This window comes from Tyto alba, unplaced genomic scaffold, assembly GCF_018691265.1.
Source record: "Tyto alba isolate M040663 unplaced genomic scaffold, T.alba_DEE_v4.0 Super-Scaffold_10, whole genome shotgun sequence".
Lineage (NCBI taxonomy): Eukaryota > Metazoa > Chordata > Aves > Strigiformes > Tytonidae > Tyto > Tyto alba.
Window position 1 is genome coordinate 17,916,661 of NW_024881262.1, and position 17,232 is coordinate 17,933,892.

General features: G+C 40.6%; 2 protein-coding genes across 4 annotated transcripts in view; both read left to right on the plus strand.

Annotated features, from left to right (window-relative positions):
• Positions 1–3,445, plus strand: part of GK5 (glycerol kinase 5) — a 29,625-nt gene extending 26,180 nt beyond the window's left edge. The window contains exon 16 of the mRNA XM_033005362.2: positions 209–3,445. Coding sequence (XP_032861253.1) covers positions 209–345 — 137 coding nt within the window. The 3' untranslated portion in view covers positions 346–3,445. The remainder of the gene's footprint in view (positions 1–208) is intronic.
• A 3,033-nt stretch (positions 3,446–6,478) lies between these two features.
• TFDP2 (transcription factor Dp-2) overlaps positions 6,479–17,232 on the plus strand; it is a 63,829-nt gene continuing 53,075 nt past the window's right edge. For 2 of the 3 annotated variants that reach the window (XM_033005512.2, XM_033005514.2), the window contains exon 1: positions 6,479–6,618. The gene's annotated coding sequence lies outside the window, so the exon portion shown is untranslated. Of the gene's footprint in view, positions 6,619–11,558; positions 11,624–17,232 lie in introns of those variants that run through there. The other variant, XM_033005513.2, reaches the window with a different exon arrangement.

Genomic DNA, 17,232 nt, shown 5'->3' on the forward strand with positions numbered 1-17,232 from the left:
GTCAGGATTCCAAACAAGTGGATGCTCTTGGAAAGGATTTTCACAATGTTAAAAATATGCTTCCCTCTGAGAAAGTTGTTGATTGAGTAAAGAAAAGCTGGCATGATTTCTTACTGTGTTTCTGCTTTGGATCTCTTGAAAATAAATTGGAACAACTCAAAAATAACATATTTACAGTTGAGCTTGAGAATGAACTTTCTGTTTATAGGATTTTGGACTGACAAAGAACAACTAAAGAAACTAAGGCAAATAGAAGCCGTTTTTGAGCCCCGGAAGGACTCAGAGGAATACAGACCTGCTATGGATACCTGGCTGCAAGCAATGAAACACTCCCTGCACTGGTAGAAATTGGCATTTTAATGAAGGAAGAATTAAAATGTTTTCATTCATATTTATAAAATCTTGACATTAACAGGACACTAAAAACATAACTGAAATTTGTGATGGTATATATATAAAGTTATACAGTCCTTCAGTACCCCCTTCTGCTAGATTACTTGCCATAATGAACCTTCATGTCATCCCTGTAGCAGCTGTAGTCCAGCTGCAGTATTTGTGTCCCTTCAGTGACCTCCTTCGGGTGGCCCAGCTGCTTGAATCTTACTGTGTACTAGAGATGGGGAGTTTTTTCCTATGATGGGTTTTCTACTGAGGAACTCGCCTCCCTTTGTATCTGTAAAATCTTTGGTATGTTAATCATCAAGGAGGGGTGAAAGGCACATACACTTCCCTAGGCATTTCTAAGAAATGTAAAATGATTGTTGGGGGGTGGGTTGGAATGAACTTGATTGTGTACAAAGATATTTTCTTATTAGTAGCCTGTTACCAGCTTTTCGTTGACTTTCTATGGAAGCATTTGACCCAACTATCTGATGACATTTTTATGCACTAAATTAAGATTAAATACAGGGGCAAATAGGCTTTCAGTACTCCATTTAAAAAAAAAAAAATCTCCAGGATTTTTGTAGCTGATGGATCCTATCTAGCTTTTAGCTAATTTAAAAAAAAAAAATATTGGCTAATACAAATACATTAAAAGTAGTTACAGGTATGCTAACTTGGAAAAATCTGTAACATTAGTATTTTCAATCACATTGTTAAATCCTATTATTACTAGCTGAAAGAGTGTCAAAAGTCTATTTTTGAAGCTCTGAATGGCTTCTATATTTTTTTAAAGAAGTTATAATTACATGCATAGTTATTATGTATTTGTTTATCACTAATCTTAAATTACAATTTTCTCAGGAGTATATGTAAATCAGTTTCAAAAATGTAAATTGATTAAACATTTTCATTATAGAATAATACCAGATTCAAGCTGTGGGTGATTGTGTTCCACAGACACTGGAGACAATAAATGTTTATAGATTTAACATTATTGAAGAGGGCCAAAGGACTATCATTGAATTCTTCTCATGCTTAACCACAGAAGGTCAAATCATACACCATTCCCTCGGTTTCTTTCAGTCACCTACCATGAGTTGGAGTATCTACTGCAGCTGTTCTTCAAGCTAGATCTTATTTGCCTGTCACGCTTAGCTTAACATACTATTTTTCTTACTCTTCTGTCCTTCAACCTGTGCTACATGTTGGCACTTTTTTTTTCCTGTGGGTATCCTTGAAGTTGCAGAGATACCAATCTCTCCTGAACCAATTTTAATGGGAATCCTGAACTGAAGTCCAGAAACAGCTCTGTTTGCTGATTTCTAGTAATATGGCAAAGTACATGATCTATATGATTGATAACTGTATAGATACTTCATTAGGTTTTTTGACCATAACATATGGCTTTCCAGGTGCCAAGACTAATATAAAGGGAACCTCATAAATGGTAAGAACCTGTAGTTAAAGGATATGTGGAACATTTGCTTTGGTTTAGCACCCATATTTAGCTTGTGTTTTTCCTCTGTCATCTCAACCTTACTGCTAAAGAAAATACTCCTTGGCAAGAAGGTTCTACTAAGCCAAACAGAACGGCTTTCAGTCTGGCATTTTGAGCAGAAGTTTGTACCTCAGTCGCTGGTATTCTACATCTTGTTCTCACTGAAGGAGTTCAGTTTCATCAAAGTCTGCCTAGGGATAATGTCCACCTATTATCCTCTTGCTGAAGGCTACTTGACTTACACTCACATAATAGCTTTGTGGTTTTGCTGGACTTGACTAGGGTTCCCGCAGTGTTCCCAGATGGAAGTCTCATGGGACCTGAATCGAGTTCTGTTCCGATCCCTTCACTAAAGGTAGCTCAGCTAGCTGTGTGCCTTACACTGCACTTTTACACAGTGGTGGCTTTCATCCTGGCCATAGTACAGCTGGAAAGGTAGAAGATAGTCAAGACATTACGTAATCATCTCGCTCTAGATAGTGTCTAGAGAACCTATTCTGGATAACTCTTTATCAGTGTCACTGTTTAATTTGAAGCAGGAAATTTAACCTGTTTTGCTTTCACTGGCCTCAAGTTTACAAGAGAGAAACTTCACTGCAAATTAAGGATACAAAAAGGGCTTAACTATATTCACCACCTGAGCCTTACAGATGATCTGCATAGTTGGGTGTTCAGTTACAGAGAGATTCAAACTAGTGAGTAAGTCTGACACAAACAGGGTGTCTTTAAGTCTACCAAGATGGAGCAGCCTTTGGAGGTTAGAGCATCTACCAGAGCTTGTGATGCATAGTTTCCCAAAGACTGAACAGGGTAATAGACATCTTCAAGAAATTCAGTTACCGATCGCTAAGCCTCTTTTGCTTATTTGTTACAAGAAAAAATCATTTTATCTTTCCAGGAAATTTTTAATGTATTGGAATCTTAAAAGTGGTACCTGTTAATTGATAATTATTTTGAAATGAGCTTTAGGCAATTCAGTACACTTTTACAGGCACTTCTGCTACACAGAAGGGCATTAAGACCACTGTAGATCCTCACTCATACTAACATTTATTTAAAATATAACAACTTTTACTGCTGTTCTTTTTACTTATTTTGAGATTTTTACCTCGGGGGTGGCTTTCACCAGTTTGGAAAAGCATACACAATTTTACATTTCTTGTCAGCTGAGTTTCGTAGTAGAGGTAACAATACAAAAAGTATAAATAGTAACTAGTTTGTAGTTTTAAGGGATACAGCATGTTGAGACTGTGAATGATTTATTTGGGATTGCGTAGTAAGGTACCTCATCAGGCATGTGAAGATTGGGAAATTCAGTTCAGAGATGTGTTAATGATCTCTGGGCATCCTGCCTTCATGGATACACATGGTGCTGATGGTAGATAATTTCATCCTAGTTTGGCGGTTTAATCATTCATAATGACATACAGTCCTATTATATAGGTTGGAACTACATGGCATGAAAAATCTCTCTAATGTTGGAGGGATCTCGCTACTGTTGGATTAATTATTACATGTCAAGAGGAAGAGCAGATAAAGTAGTCTTAAGATAGTTGAAAATACTGAGCAGACATTGTATGAGTTTTCTTACATAACTAAGAATTGTCAGCTATGTTTAAAATCTCACTGTAATGAACCTTGCAAAGATTTTTGAGTACTGTTTTCTTTTAAGCAGTGTTTTCTTCTCTCCTGTAACAGCTAATTTTATGTAAAATTAATTCAGTTGCTCTCATCTATTTTTGACAAGAGCATTTATACTTGCTCTCCTGTCAGGAGAAAGTGAAAAAGGAAAACACTGAGTTGCTCTTTGAGCCTGCTAGCATCTTTTTGGTATAATCTCTGTAGCAAGATTCTTCAACTAGTCTCACTATTGCTAGGATCAGGACTCAGCACAGAGGCTCAGCAGTTGAACAGCAGCCTTATGGAAAGAGGTAACAACCATTTCTTGCCAGTCAGTGGGCCATAGAACAGAGGTGGGGTTGTGCTCTTAATGGTCCAAGCCAAAAACTACAGACAAAGTTGTGGTTCCTTCTTCAAAAAAACGGGTATGTCAGTACTGCAGGTTGAGTCAGGAAATAGGGTAGTGCTCTAACCCAGAAGTTGGGCAGCATTTTAGTTTTAAGGTTTTACAGGGAGTGGGGGTAAATTTATCAGGAGAGAGGAGGTGTCTGGGGGGCTGTTTTGGGTTATGATTGGTTTATTGTACAGGCTATCACAGGAAGGGTTGTGGGATGGCAACAGTGAAACTAGCAAATGTTGAAAAGTAGTGTGTTGTGAGAGGGGTAGGTGCGGGATCTGACCAGCCAGAGGGAGCAAGATGCTGTTCTAAGGCTGGGAGACCACTGACCGTTTCTGAAGGGAGATGTGGGAACTACCCCCTGGCCAGGCTTTAAGTAGCTGCTAACCCTATGCCTTAGCATGATGAAAAAAAAAACACTTTCAAGACGTTTTTCAGTGCAGCCCTCATTCCAGGATAAAGTTTGGCATTTGTGTAAGTTCTGAAAGACTAAGTATTGGTTTAGAATGCTACAGCAGTAGCATACTTATCCTCATGAAAACTGATCATTGTTTCAACAGCTTCAGACTCAATAGTCATCTCATTCTGCAGTTTGCTGTTGAAAGCAAATGCAGACTACAGCAGTGACCTTTCTTCTGTTTCTCTACTTTCCTTAATAGTTAAAATGCCTATTTTTCATGTTCCTACTCAGTTCATCGGTGTTCTTGCAGAAAAGCCGATAAACCATTGAACTAAAAAGAGAGATTTGAAGCAGAAGTGTCTTAATTGAGGCTGGGTTTTGAGTTCAAGTATTTGTTTAGCTCAGGCAACTTACTGAATAGTGGAGTGAGCAAGCCAACCTGGTTTGCTTCTGTTTTGCTTCCTTTTCTAAAGCAGTGCATGCCTCCTGTGCTTCTGTCGGGGGCATGTTTCAGTTGCCTTTGTTAGCTGTTGTGATTGTTGTACCTGTTAGAGGTGTCTCCAAGTGAATACACAATAGTTTGCAATTTTTTTTAATGTTTTCATGAAGTTGTCTTGCACAACACTGCAAATATTGATGCAAGTCTTGTTGCATATGATGAAAGTATTTCATAGAGGATGAAGAGAAACTAAAACCACAAAGTCAGCAAATTCCTGGGCACACGCTAGATTTTCAGTTGTGAACTATCCCACTGAAGTAAACATAGGGTTCTTGCTTGCTAATGTTTTCCTTTGTCCTTCCTTTAAGAACTATATTTTATTGGCTGAACATCTGTTTTTTGATGCTTCCCGTTTTAGTAAAGGGGATAAGATCAAGTAGTCTTTCTAGAGCATTTAATGTCTGTAAAGGAAGGAAAACATGTTTGGTCTACTCTGTGTGTGGTCTAGAGTTTTCCAAAACAGTGTTTGTGCATCCACCTAAACCTTGTGCTCAGCTTGCTCAGTGCCATTAAGGTGAGTTTGTGTTATAGAAATTTGAAAAATGGGTTACTGCATGCCTTGGATGCGTGCCTAGCTGCACAAGGGAAAGACTTCAGCAAACATTGCATCGTTACTTTGAATTGAATGAGTGCCGACTTCGGTTTTTTTATTCCCAGTAGTGTTTCCTATTCGTATTCCCTGTAAGACTACTTAATCCTACTTTGTTGAAATCAATCTTTTAAGAAGGTTGAAAGCAAACACTTAAAGCTTTAACAGCGGCCCCTACACCTCCAGGCAGGCATCGGTGTGGCGGGGCTGCGCCCTGTGCCCCGCGGGGCTGCCGGAGCGAAGCGCGCCCTGCGCCCTCGCTGCTCATCGGGAACACCAGCCCTTTGTTTGCCGGGAGATCCTTTGTTTCACAGGAAGGAAATTACGGCGCTGTCGCAGGGCACGTTCAAAGGAAGAAACCGTGGCCCAGAGGTGCCGCAGGCGGCGCCGGTGCCCCTCGGCTCGCCCCCGGGGCCGGTTGCGCGCTCACCGGGGGCGCCCAAACCAGCGGCCGGGCTGAACATCGCATCCGCAGCGCCCGCCCGCGCCTCTTCCACGGGCGGGATGGAGCGCGGCGCCGTGCTGCGTCTGTCAACACAAGCGAAGGCGCTTCCTCGGGACCGGCAGCGCCTCGCCGCAGGCCCGCGGCGGCCCTGAGGGCGGGCCGGGTCGGGCCGGGCCGGCGGAGCTGCCTGCCGCGGCCCCGGGGAGCGGCGGCCGCGGGTCTCCGCTGGCCCCGCCCTTCCGCCCCGCCCCTCCTCTCCGTCGCGCCGTGGATTGGCGGGCGGCGTGTGTACACACACGGGACGGAGCCAATGGCGGGAGGGAAGGTGACTGACCTCACGCGGCGCGGCGGCCAATGGGTGCACCCGGTTGCCAGACGCCGCCAAGCTTGTGCGGGGGAGAAGGAGCCGGGGCAGCGCGCGGCGACGGCGGCGGCGGCGCGAGGCGGCGAGTGGGGCCGCGCGCGGGGCCGCGCGCGGGGAGGGGCGGGCGGCGGCGGCCGCCGAGCTGGAGGCGCTGCGAGCGCTCGCGCCGCCACGCGCCGGGGGCTCGCGGACTGGCCCTGGTGGGCTCCCGTCTCCGGGGCCTCCTCGCGAGCGGCGGGCGCGCGGCGGCGGCCCGGCCGAGAGGCGGCGGCGGCGCGCGGGGCGGGCGGCGCGGCTGGCTCCCTGCCGCGGCGGCGGCTCAGCCACCCTCGCCGTCTCGCCGCCCTCAGCGCCGCTGTCTAGGCCCGGCCCGCGCTGCCGCCTTCCCTCCCCCTCTTCCCTCGCCGCTGCTGGGACTGCGGGTGAGCGGGGACCGGGGCGGGGGGGGTGAGGGGTGGGGGGGGGGAACGCCTTTCTTCCCGGCGGGCCGGGGCGCCGCTTCCCGCTCCCCGCGGCGTTTAACGGCCGCCGCTCTCTCCCGCCCCGCGCCGTCTGGCAGCTCGGTCCCGTCGCTTTCCCTCCCTTCCGCTCTCGGCAGGGCGGGCGCCGCGCCGGTGCCTGACACCTGCGGGCGGCCGCGGGGCGGCGGCGGGTGACAGCCCCGCGCGGGGCCGGGCCGGCCTCGCCTCCATTGCGGGGCGGCCCCGGCCGGCGGCCGCACCGGCCCCCGCCTGCCTCAGCCCCTGGTCTGAGGGGGACCGGCGAAGCCTGCGGCCGCGCCGAGCACAGCCTGAACTTCATAGCGTGTCGGGTCTGACTCATGGGGAGGGGTAGTCCGACAACAACAACAACAAAACTTAATTGACCCCTTCTTCCTGCGCCCTTTGAGTTACAGGCCTTTCCCTGGCTTGCAGCCGTGAAGGGCTTGACTGCAGAGGTGAATCCAAATAGAAATACTCTTTCGGGATCGAGAATACAAACAATAGAGAAAAATACGGAATAAGCAAACTTCCTCAAAACGTGGAAGAAAACGTTATCTGAAAGCATGCTTCCGCGCTGAGTGAGGGGATGATGCTGAGCTCTGTAGCAGAGCTTGTCTTGTTTTCCTCTTTAGAAAGGACTTTGGGTTTCATTTGCTCTGTAAATTTTTGAATTGACAGAGAAAGTAAATAGTTTAAATTGATGTGATTTAACATAGAGTGTGAAAATGACAAAAAAATATTACTTGGTCAGTTACAATAATTTGGAAATCAGTTAAATTATTTTCATGACTTCATTAATACATGATAGACTTATTTTTTTTTCCAACTACTATCACTGACATAGCTTAATTTTGCTGACAAAGCAGCAAAACACTGGAGGTTGTGTGATGTTGTAACTAATTGCACCTTGATCTGATCTTTGATTAAAAAATAATTTTATGCTGGTATAAATTGATGCTATTAGAAGAGAAATTAATAAACTTTTCTCCATTTCTTTACCCTTCCCAAATTAACTTCAGTTCATTTGATTATATCATGTCTTATACAGGAAATGTATGATTTGTATACATGGGGTAAAGACTCGTGACAGATGACCAGTGTTACAGAACAAATGTGGAACTGTATTTCGCAGCCCATATTTGTGCCAATGCTATGTGTACTCAGAGATGTTTTGTACACAGTGAAGTGCTGAATTTCAGGAACTTCTGTTCAGAATAGTGTATGGGGTGCTAACTACAGCACTTTGAAGAAACATGGAAGAGTAAAGAGAAGTTTACGTTACAGCAAAGACTTGACATGAGAGGTTGTCTAAGTGGAAAAAAAGGACTGTTTCTTTGAAAACTTTTTGTGAAGTGAGTCTACTGCCTCTAAAAGAGGAAGGAGTAGTAGGTCAAATGATTTAGTTCTATACTAAGGAAAAAAACTGAGAATTATTAAATATTAGCGAGATTGTCTCATGGGTGAGTTTTAGTGATCTTATTTCACTGCCAAATTATTGGACTTTGTTTTAACTACTTCCTGTTTCTACAGAAATCACTATTGTAACACAGTAAAAAGAAACCATTTGACTTGTACTGTATCGATGTAATTAACTTTACAGAAAACATACAGCACTGATAGGAATGCTCTTTGCTGCAGAGGGTTCTGACTGGCAACCTCACTTTACAAAGTGGTAAGGTACAATTTTCAATAGAGCATCTTGACAGCAGCTATCCCGTGTAAAGGGGATAGGCCAAACAATTCAGCTGGGCAAAAGCACAGTGCTGTTTTGTAAGGGATGCCCATATTACGGGAGAATTCTTTTTGTCGGCTCTTGTGTATGTTGGACACTACTGTAGGGGCCTCCTGTGCATCTGGATATACTTCCTGGACATTTGTGAACACCCTCACAGTGAAGATATTTCAGCGCATTTGGCTAAAAGTCTTGTTATGGGTTTAGCAAAAAAATAGGAATCAAAATTCCAACTTTCCATCCCCTTCAAGAATTTATGTTATTCATTTTTTGGTGTAATGATTAAGAATTCCTCCTTTACCTTTCCGATTACATTTGCAGGACGACTCCTAATGAATCAACAGTGAATCTTAAAATAGGGAAAATAAACTGTCTAGGCCAGTGCAAGGAAATACACGTGTGGAGTTCTTGTTTGCAAAGGCAAGAAGCCACTGAAATCAGACAGATTTATCATAAAATTTAAGGCATTCAGCAGAAAACAATCCGCATGTCTCAGTGTGGTGATAGCACATATACTGCATCAAAGCTGACAGTATAAATGCCCATTGTGGGATCTGAACAACTAGGTATATGCTAGGAAATACCGTAAGAAAGTGCAGGTGTGGTAGGGAGTGACAGTTTTGTAAGAGCTTCCTGGTTTGATTCTTCATGTGGTTTTTGTAACATCCAGTATTAGAATGAAACTAATTATTTTTTTTCTTCCCACTGCTTGATTTGTAGACTACAGCTCTTTTGCAAGAAGGTGAGGCAGTAGTAAATAATCTTATAGTTTCATTAAAGGGACAGTTTTGCTACCTTGTTGGATTTCCTCCGTGCAATGGTAATTTCCAATAAAGGTCTTCACAGACTGTTCGAGTTTACTATTGTACTTTGCAATATTAATTCAGTATAAGCAGATCAAACTGTATACCTATGATAGTTGAGTTTGCAAGACTACTATATACTAATACGTATACTAATATATCATAATAGATGCATTAGTAGAATCTGCAACAAAAGCACAGCTTTCTAGAATATCATATTTCTAGTGAAATATCGAATAGTAATTAAATGAAAAGGAATGATATTTAAAAATAACTTCTGGTTCTGGTTGCTCAGCACTGTTGAAGAAACTTTGTCTTTCAGAACAGAGTTTGCAAAATCTGAAGCCTGCTGAAGCCACTTTTGAGAATATTTGTCATTACTGAAACCTATAGAATTTTTTAGTTTTTTTGCAGCACTAACTTGATGATAAAATAATGCTTCATCCACCTCACATTTAGTACTGACTGTCACAATAGAGGCTGAAACTAAGCTGGAAAAAGATCAGCGTTTGTTTTTGTTAGTATACTTGGTTGTGAACTGCAGCAATTCAGGTGCTGACACGGTTATAGTCTTTCTGACTTGATGATAATGTTTAAGAGACAGGTAGAGGGCAACTTGATACTGTTAACTTCCCAAATCACTTAAACATGAATTGCAGAGGGGCATCCTTTAGACCTATCTTTGAAGGCACTTTCCAGAATCCTCATGGCACTGTGATCTTCCTGGTTTACAGTCCTTAGGATATTTGATAGACACAAACAGCCAAGTTTTGTGAAAAACTTCTAACTATTGGTTCACATAGATTTTAGAAATAATTCCATTTATAAAGGTGATGTTCCTTGGTTTTACATTATTTCAATCAGTGAGGCATGCCCTGACCATCAGGTTTTACACAAACAGTGGTAAGAGGAAGCAGTGATGGTAGTTGAGATTATGCTTCTCCTATTCCTAGATAGCTGATTCTTTCAGTGAATGCAGTGCCTGTGTCCTGAAAGTGAAATTTTTGTTAACTTTTACAGATTGAAGTCCATTTGTGAATGCAGTTCTGGTCATGCAGCTTAATTTATTTTTTTTTCCTGTGGAAGTTAGGGCACGCTCCTGTTTGGCAAGTCAGGTTTCTCCTGTTTCATCAGATTGCTGTTGCTGCCAGGTTTGTCTCGGTTTGGGTGGGAATAGCAAATCATTCAGTTCTGTTTTACAACCTCTTTAGTTCTGTTCAACGGAGTCCCTTACTAATTTCTGTGAGGTGACTGTATCATCTGGCAGGGTGCATGGAAAGGTTGCTTTGATAGGAACTCATAATCCATTTTCCCATGGTAGGAGTTAGCAGGTGTGTTCTGCGTGAATGAGAGACCATTTAAATTCACTTTTTGTCATTGGGAATTTCAGCACAAGATATAAGTGGAAGAAATCATGAAAAATAACATCATATACTCAGAATGAAATTGGCAGGTTGCTGCAGCTACACACTCTCTTTAAGGCTATGAACTTTTAGTGAAGGTACATAGGTGAATTCTTCAAGTTGGTAGCAGCTACTATAATAATGTTTGCAGCAATTAAAGTCTTAAAGCAAATATATCAGTATTTGCTCATTAAGGCTTGTGAATGCCAGTGCATTAACATATTAAAAGTCACTTGTGAACTGTAATGGTCATCCAAGTATTAAACCTTTCCCATATGAACAATAGTTGTAATTACCAGAATAACTGTAATTGACCTGTAATAGACATTATGGTGGTAACATGACCAATAATTATGAATTAGATTAGGAACTGCAAGTGAAAGTGAGTTTTTGTCCCCAGAGTGAAATCGAAAACCTTTGAGGGCATGGGCTCTCCATTTATTGTAAGGAAAGAGTTAGGTAATTTTTCCCATCGGTATAAACTTGACCTGAGACTTGAAAAACTTGAGAAATATATTTCTGTTCTCTTATATGTGCAATACAATTGTTGTAAGCTTCAGTTTAATTAAAATTCAACTTATAATTGCAAATACATTTAAACATTTTTTTAAAATCAATAACTTCATACATACAACTGATAAAATTTCAAGCTGTGTATTGATTCTGTAAAACAGCAGGCTTACGCTGTCTGTCAAAAGCAAATTGTTCATCCTGCTTCTTGCTATATAAGGAATTGGGAAAACTATGATCTGAAGACAAAACATCCCACTTCTTCTTACTGGATTTTTGAAGGTTGCACACACTCCAGCGAACTCTTCAAAAGCATGGAGTAGTCTTCATACAAACAAACCATATCGAGCCTTTTGTTACATTTCAACCCATAGGTAAATTTTCAGGAGATCATAAAAGTGCCTTTATTTATTTTTTTTTTCATCCCCAGAGACAGAGTCGTGAGGTTGTTCTGCAAACCAGACTGAACTGATCAAACACCTTGCTAAATCTGAAAGGTTAGTCCTGTCCTGTACACAGGCCTAGATGGTCATCTGAGCTGTCAGTGGGTTGTAGCATATGGACAACTTTCTTCTTTCCCTTTTGGCCCCATTGTTGCTATTCAGGCAGTATTAGAACTATATTGTCTCACTGAGGCGGTCAGGTAGAAACGGGAGTTGTTGAGAGCATGTAGCATGGGAAAGGAATGGAAAGTGAAAGAAAGAGGGAAATGTGGAAGATCCCTTTGAGCAACGATAGCAGGGGTAGGATCTTATATCAGTGCAACTTGTTTCATGGAATTGTACCCTTTAGGTAATTTTGTGTGCTGTAATCAGTATTAGAGAGCTTGTGCACCACTAGAAAAATTCCTTTTTACCTTTGTACTGAACTATAACTAAAAAAGTATGAATTTTTTTGTAACCTTTACCCTTCAGAGAATACTGCCATAATCTTCAATCCATGCAGTTAATAATGGCTTTAAATTAGAATAGAGTTTCTAGCGAATTATAAGGAAAATGTAAGAAATAGTTACGAAGTCTCCCTCCATCATCAAGTTCTTTATCCCTATATAACTTGGTGATCTTTTAGTAATGCAAATGTAAAATTATCTTCAGTTCATTGGATGTTAAGATCCATTCAGCTGTGGTGTGTAGACAAAAGTATATCTTAACAGGATGGTTAAACTGTTCCATGTATTTGTCAATGTTCTGATAACTCTGGAGATTTTAAAATCTTAAAATTAAAACTCATTACAAGACCAGATTAATATCTAGAGCATTCTCTGATGTATCATACAGTATATGAGCTGGTGGTAGCAAGAAGCTTGTTTGAAGTCACGGCAGTCAAAAGATGCTTTTTTCAGCTGAGCTTAATTGAAAGAGGAGCTAATGTATTATTGGCAATGCACAAAGACTGTTTTACCAAGGTATTTTACAGTCATTCATATAGATCTCTAAACTTTTTTCAAATGTCAATCCATTGCTAAAATTAAATTTCTTAAGGCAAAAATATGTTTATGAAAATACAGTGTGCTCTTTACTCTGAAATGTAGTTGTACCTGCCCCTTTCCACTGAAGCAGTAGACTCCCAAATGTTGTGCTCTGTATAGTAGTCAGTTATGGAAAAAACCTTGGGCTAGAAACCTAGTTAGAGAACAAAAGATGAATTTATAGAATAGATTATCTATTTAAAAGAACTCCAGCTAAATTTCTGTTAATCCCAAATGTATCTGTGCATATCTGTGCTGATAAAAGTTGTCTGTAAAACTTCAAAATAAATTTTAGAACATCTTACTTTTTTAAGTGCTGCATGAATGTTATCAACTGGTCAGTTGTCAAGCCCTACATACTTTATCTGGAATGACAATAAGCTGGTTTGGGGAATTAAAAGAGCCTTCAAGGGTTCAAGTACTTGGGAATTATTCCACATGTTCAGTGTAACATTATACTTATTTGAGCAATAAGGGACATGCTTCACTTCATTGGTTTTGAAATACGTCATGAGTGCTGCTCCTGTTCTTAGACATACAGTTAGTTCACCACTAGTACTTGCATGTCATTGGGCATGTCTAAGAGCATGCATAAGAAACTGAATCCCTTGAAGGAAGCAAAATCTAGTTCCAGGTTGACAGGATTTGGGTCTCGGCGCTGTCAGGACTGGACAAGCAGCACAACTTGGGGCTCAGCAGTGCAGTTAAGTGCATGGAGACTTTGGGCACTTTCATCTAGGGGAAAGTTTGATTGCAGTTTAGGATTTTATTCCTGTGTTGTATGTTTTTGTCACTTGTACATCCACTCAGACCTGTTTTCATCAGCCCCCATCAACAGTGCTTCTGCTAGTCATGTTGTAGTATGTACAACAGTGAGAGTAAATATAGCAAGCAGTGGAAGTAATGGGGATCTAGGGTTTGGAATCAAGTTGGAGAGTCGTTGCCTCAATATATGCTACATTAGTTTCTTAAAGGGACATTTCCCCTGATGTGCTTTCAGCAAACCACACCAAATGTTCGTTGGTTGTTATATACCTTAAGTGCTACAGTTAATACTCATTGAAATTTCATGTAGGCCTTGTCTGGTTTTGCAGGTTCTTTGTACTGTGTAAACTTGAGACATGATTACTGCTATTATAAGGAGGTGTCCGTTAATTTGTTCTGATGATATGTTGGCATTTTGCTCAATCATAGCAATTTAGGAGAACCTGGTCAATTGTAGGTAGTTTTTTGGCTTTGTTTCTTCTGATTTCTTGTGTGTCTCCTGGTTCCCCCAAACTACAAGATGAAATCTTCACTTTCAGATTAGGTTCAGATAGTTACGTCTTCTGTTTGCATTTTGGTTTAAAGCAGTCGTGCTCATTTCGGTTTTGTGTCATATAGTAGTGAAAAATTCTGTTTGGATTCATAGGTTGCTGTCTTTTAAGTCACATAAAAATTATTAAACTGTGAAGCTTTTAAACTTGCTACTCTTCTCCAGTTATTATATTTTGTTAAAAATTCCTAATACCATTTAGCAGTCAAGTCAGAATTCCTTTGTTCAGTCTCTAATCACCTTGTCTGTTATCTACTAGGGCTTTTTTGAAGGCATACAGTTGCTCACAGTAAAAGCTGGAAAAATCAGTTGTACCTGCAAAACCATCATGTACATCATGGTGGAAGTTCCTTTCACATGCTTTCTAAGAGCTACTTTCTACTATCATTTTAAAAATAAAAATCACTGTGTGATAACTAAAGGTGCTGACTTATTTCCCACTCTGTGTGTGCAACTTGTTGAATACACCCTTTGGTTGGCTTTTCAAAGTTCTTAATGAAGTGACAAGCTGGATATTATATGGACATGGGTATTGCTGCCTTTTGCAGTTTATAGGCCAAGTTTATTTCTTGTGTACATAAATAAAGGATAAAACTGGGACTAAGTCATTGGAAGAGGTCTCAGGGGGGAAAAAGAGTTGACAAATAAAGGGAATCTTCTTAAAGTTGATAAAAAACTTGTATTTCTGTTTCTTGAAATACCAAGAAATTCATGTGACTACTACATACAGATATTTTCACTAAAATTGGTCCTTTTTTATCTCAGTTGCTTCAGAAAGGAGTTGCATATTGAAATGTTTTTTTAGGAACAAAACAGGGAAACACCTCCTGGGAGCAGGTGAATTTCTGATAAGTACTTCATAATTTTGAAATGTTACTGGTCCAAAACCAGGCACAATGAAGCAACATATGTGTAACAGGTGGTCTAATCCATGTAAATGCTGCGCATATATTAGTGGTTTAAAACTGAGCTTGTACTGATTAATAAGGAATCTTTTTGTTACTGCTGTCTTCTGAAATAAGCTTTGTAGGACTGTAGCTTGAAAATTAGTACTATGGAGAGGGGTGTGAAGAATATAAACTAATTTCTAGTGGAAAGGCTGGCATTATACAAGTTCCTTTTTCTTGACACTGATGACACTTTCTTTCCTCTTAGCTGACCCAGTCACTTGAAATAATTTTCACTTTGCAATACTCCTGATCAAGTAAATGAAAAAGCACTCCTTGGTGATGGTATCATTCTAGTATACTAAAATACCTCTACAATTTTTTCTGTGTTCCTTTAAGACTTTTCATAGTAACAATTTAGGTAACTGTCCAATAGTTGTCTTAATTTGCATATGTTTAATACTGATGTAATACTTACATAAATGGCACTTCCTGTTGTGAAGTGGAAGTGACTTCTGGGACTAGGGAGAATCTTTGTGTGGTGCTGGTCTACCTGAAGGTGTGATGTGTGAAGTACTGACAAGAATTTGAGAAAGCTAAAGAAAACCAGGGTAAGTTTGGTAAAGCTTTATTTTCAGGGTCAGAAAATACACTGTTATAGTAATGTGCTTTATTCTTTTCTGATATTAATTTTTATCCAGTATGCATATCTTAAAGGGATAATTTAAAAATAAGACTTTGGACCATAGAAAATAAACCTATAAAGGAACAGAATATTTTTCTGCAGATAACTATTTTCTGTTTTGTATTGTTCCTTGTACTGGGATTCAGCTTTAGTATAACCGAAACTTCATAATAGATTTGGCTTTTAACGTGTAATGAGAATAGGTACTGATAAACTCTTGTACTGTTTTGTTGAAACTAGAGCTTGATTATCTGGGCTATTGTAAATTTAATGCCCAAACTGGCTTTTAAATGTCATTGGCATAAGTGATTAGGTGACATATGTTCTAGAAGAAACAACAACTCAAAGTTTACAAAGTCGGAAATTTAATTTGGCTCACTCTACTGTACGTTATTTGACCAAAAGGCAAAGTGATGGGAGTGGATTATAAACCAAGGGTTAAATTATGGAGGAACAACCTTAGTTCAAATAAAGAAATCTTTGTGTCTCGTGCTTTGGGCTCTAAACCTGTCTTTATGCAGCTTCATTTCAGTAGAAACCAGCTAAAGAACAAAAAGGTTGAGTTTTATGTTTCTCTATCTGTGTGGTGCAAGCTGTCAAACAGCAACTGGGAATGAAGAGAATCTCCATTTTGAGGCCATCTGTGTAGGTTCTTTTGTCTGAACCTGACAAGAGGTCATGGCAGATGGTGGGGTCACAAAGTCTGGCTTCCCGAGCTTGACAAAATGTGTTCATAAAGCTGGAAGAATACCAACTGTTCTTACTGGCTGAAGAGCATTGTGGCAAAGGACTGTAATAGTTTATGGACAATACCTTCTGGATCACTAAGCTTGACAGCAAATAACTTGTCAGAGATGAAACTAGTTTGCTTAGCTGTAGATGGGTTAAAATTGCTTAGCAAATGTGTTCTTAACTACATTTTATTTGCGTAAATGACTTGTAGAGCCTCTTAAAACAAGTGAGGGAGGTCAAGCTGCATTGTGAATTTTGGCCGGAGCTCCAGGTGATGTATTTGGAGAGTTTGTGTGGAAGGAGGAAGGTGGAAAAAAGAAATGCACATGGATTCTCATTTTTAGATGCTATGCAAAGATTCAGTTATGTGCTCTTTGCCATGACCACTATACCTTTATGGCTTTTCTGTGGTTCTTCTTCACACAGATCCAGTAGCCCCTTTCCCCAGGGTGTGAACAGGTATCTCTCTGTAGTGTCTTCACTGAAGGCAGAGAAAAATGCCTTTTATTTTCTTGGATGTCTTGCCGTGAAACTAAAACTTACAAGTTTTCATGGGAGAACGTCTTAGTGGACATAATTGTGTGGTGTTCACATACTGGAGTAACTTCTTAATTATGGCTGCAATAAATCAAGGCACTAAGGAAGATAAATACAACTTGTTCAACAGGAAATGGAGGACACCTCTAAGTTGAATAAAATGTTTTTCCACTAACTCTAGTAACAATTTAATTGGTAAGATATCTGAATAAACCAGAAAATAAATATATAGAAACACCCTAGAATTTACAGTTCTTCTGGATTGTCCAAAGCCACTAATGCAGTGGTGGCAGAGTTCCCCCTTAGCTATGCACGCTACTGAAACAATGTTTGGCACTTTTCTAGAGGGGAAGTGAAGACACTGGCCATTCTCAAACTTTGCGCAGGTTAAAATACAGAGGAAATAGCATGAATTGCACCTTGCTTTTGTAGCTGGTGAATTTGGCTGTAAAGGGTAGTGACTCATGTTTGGTAAATAGTTT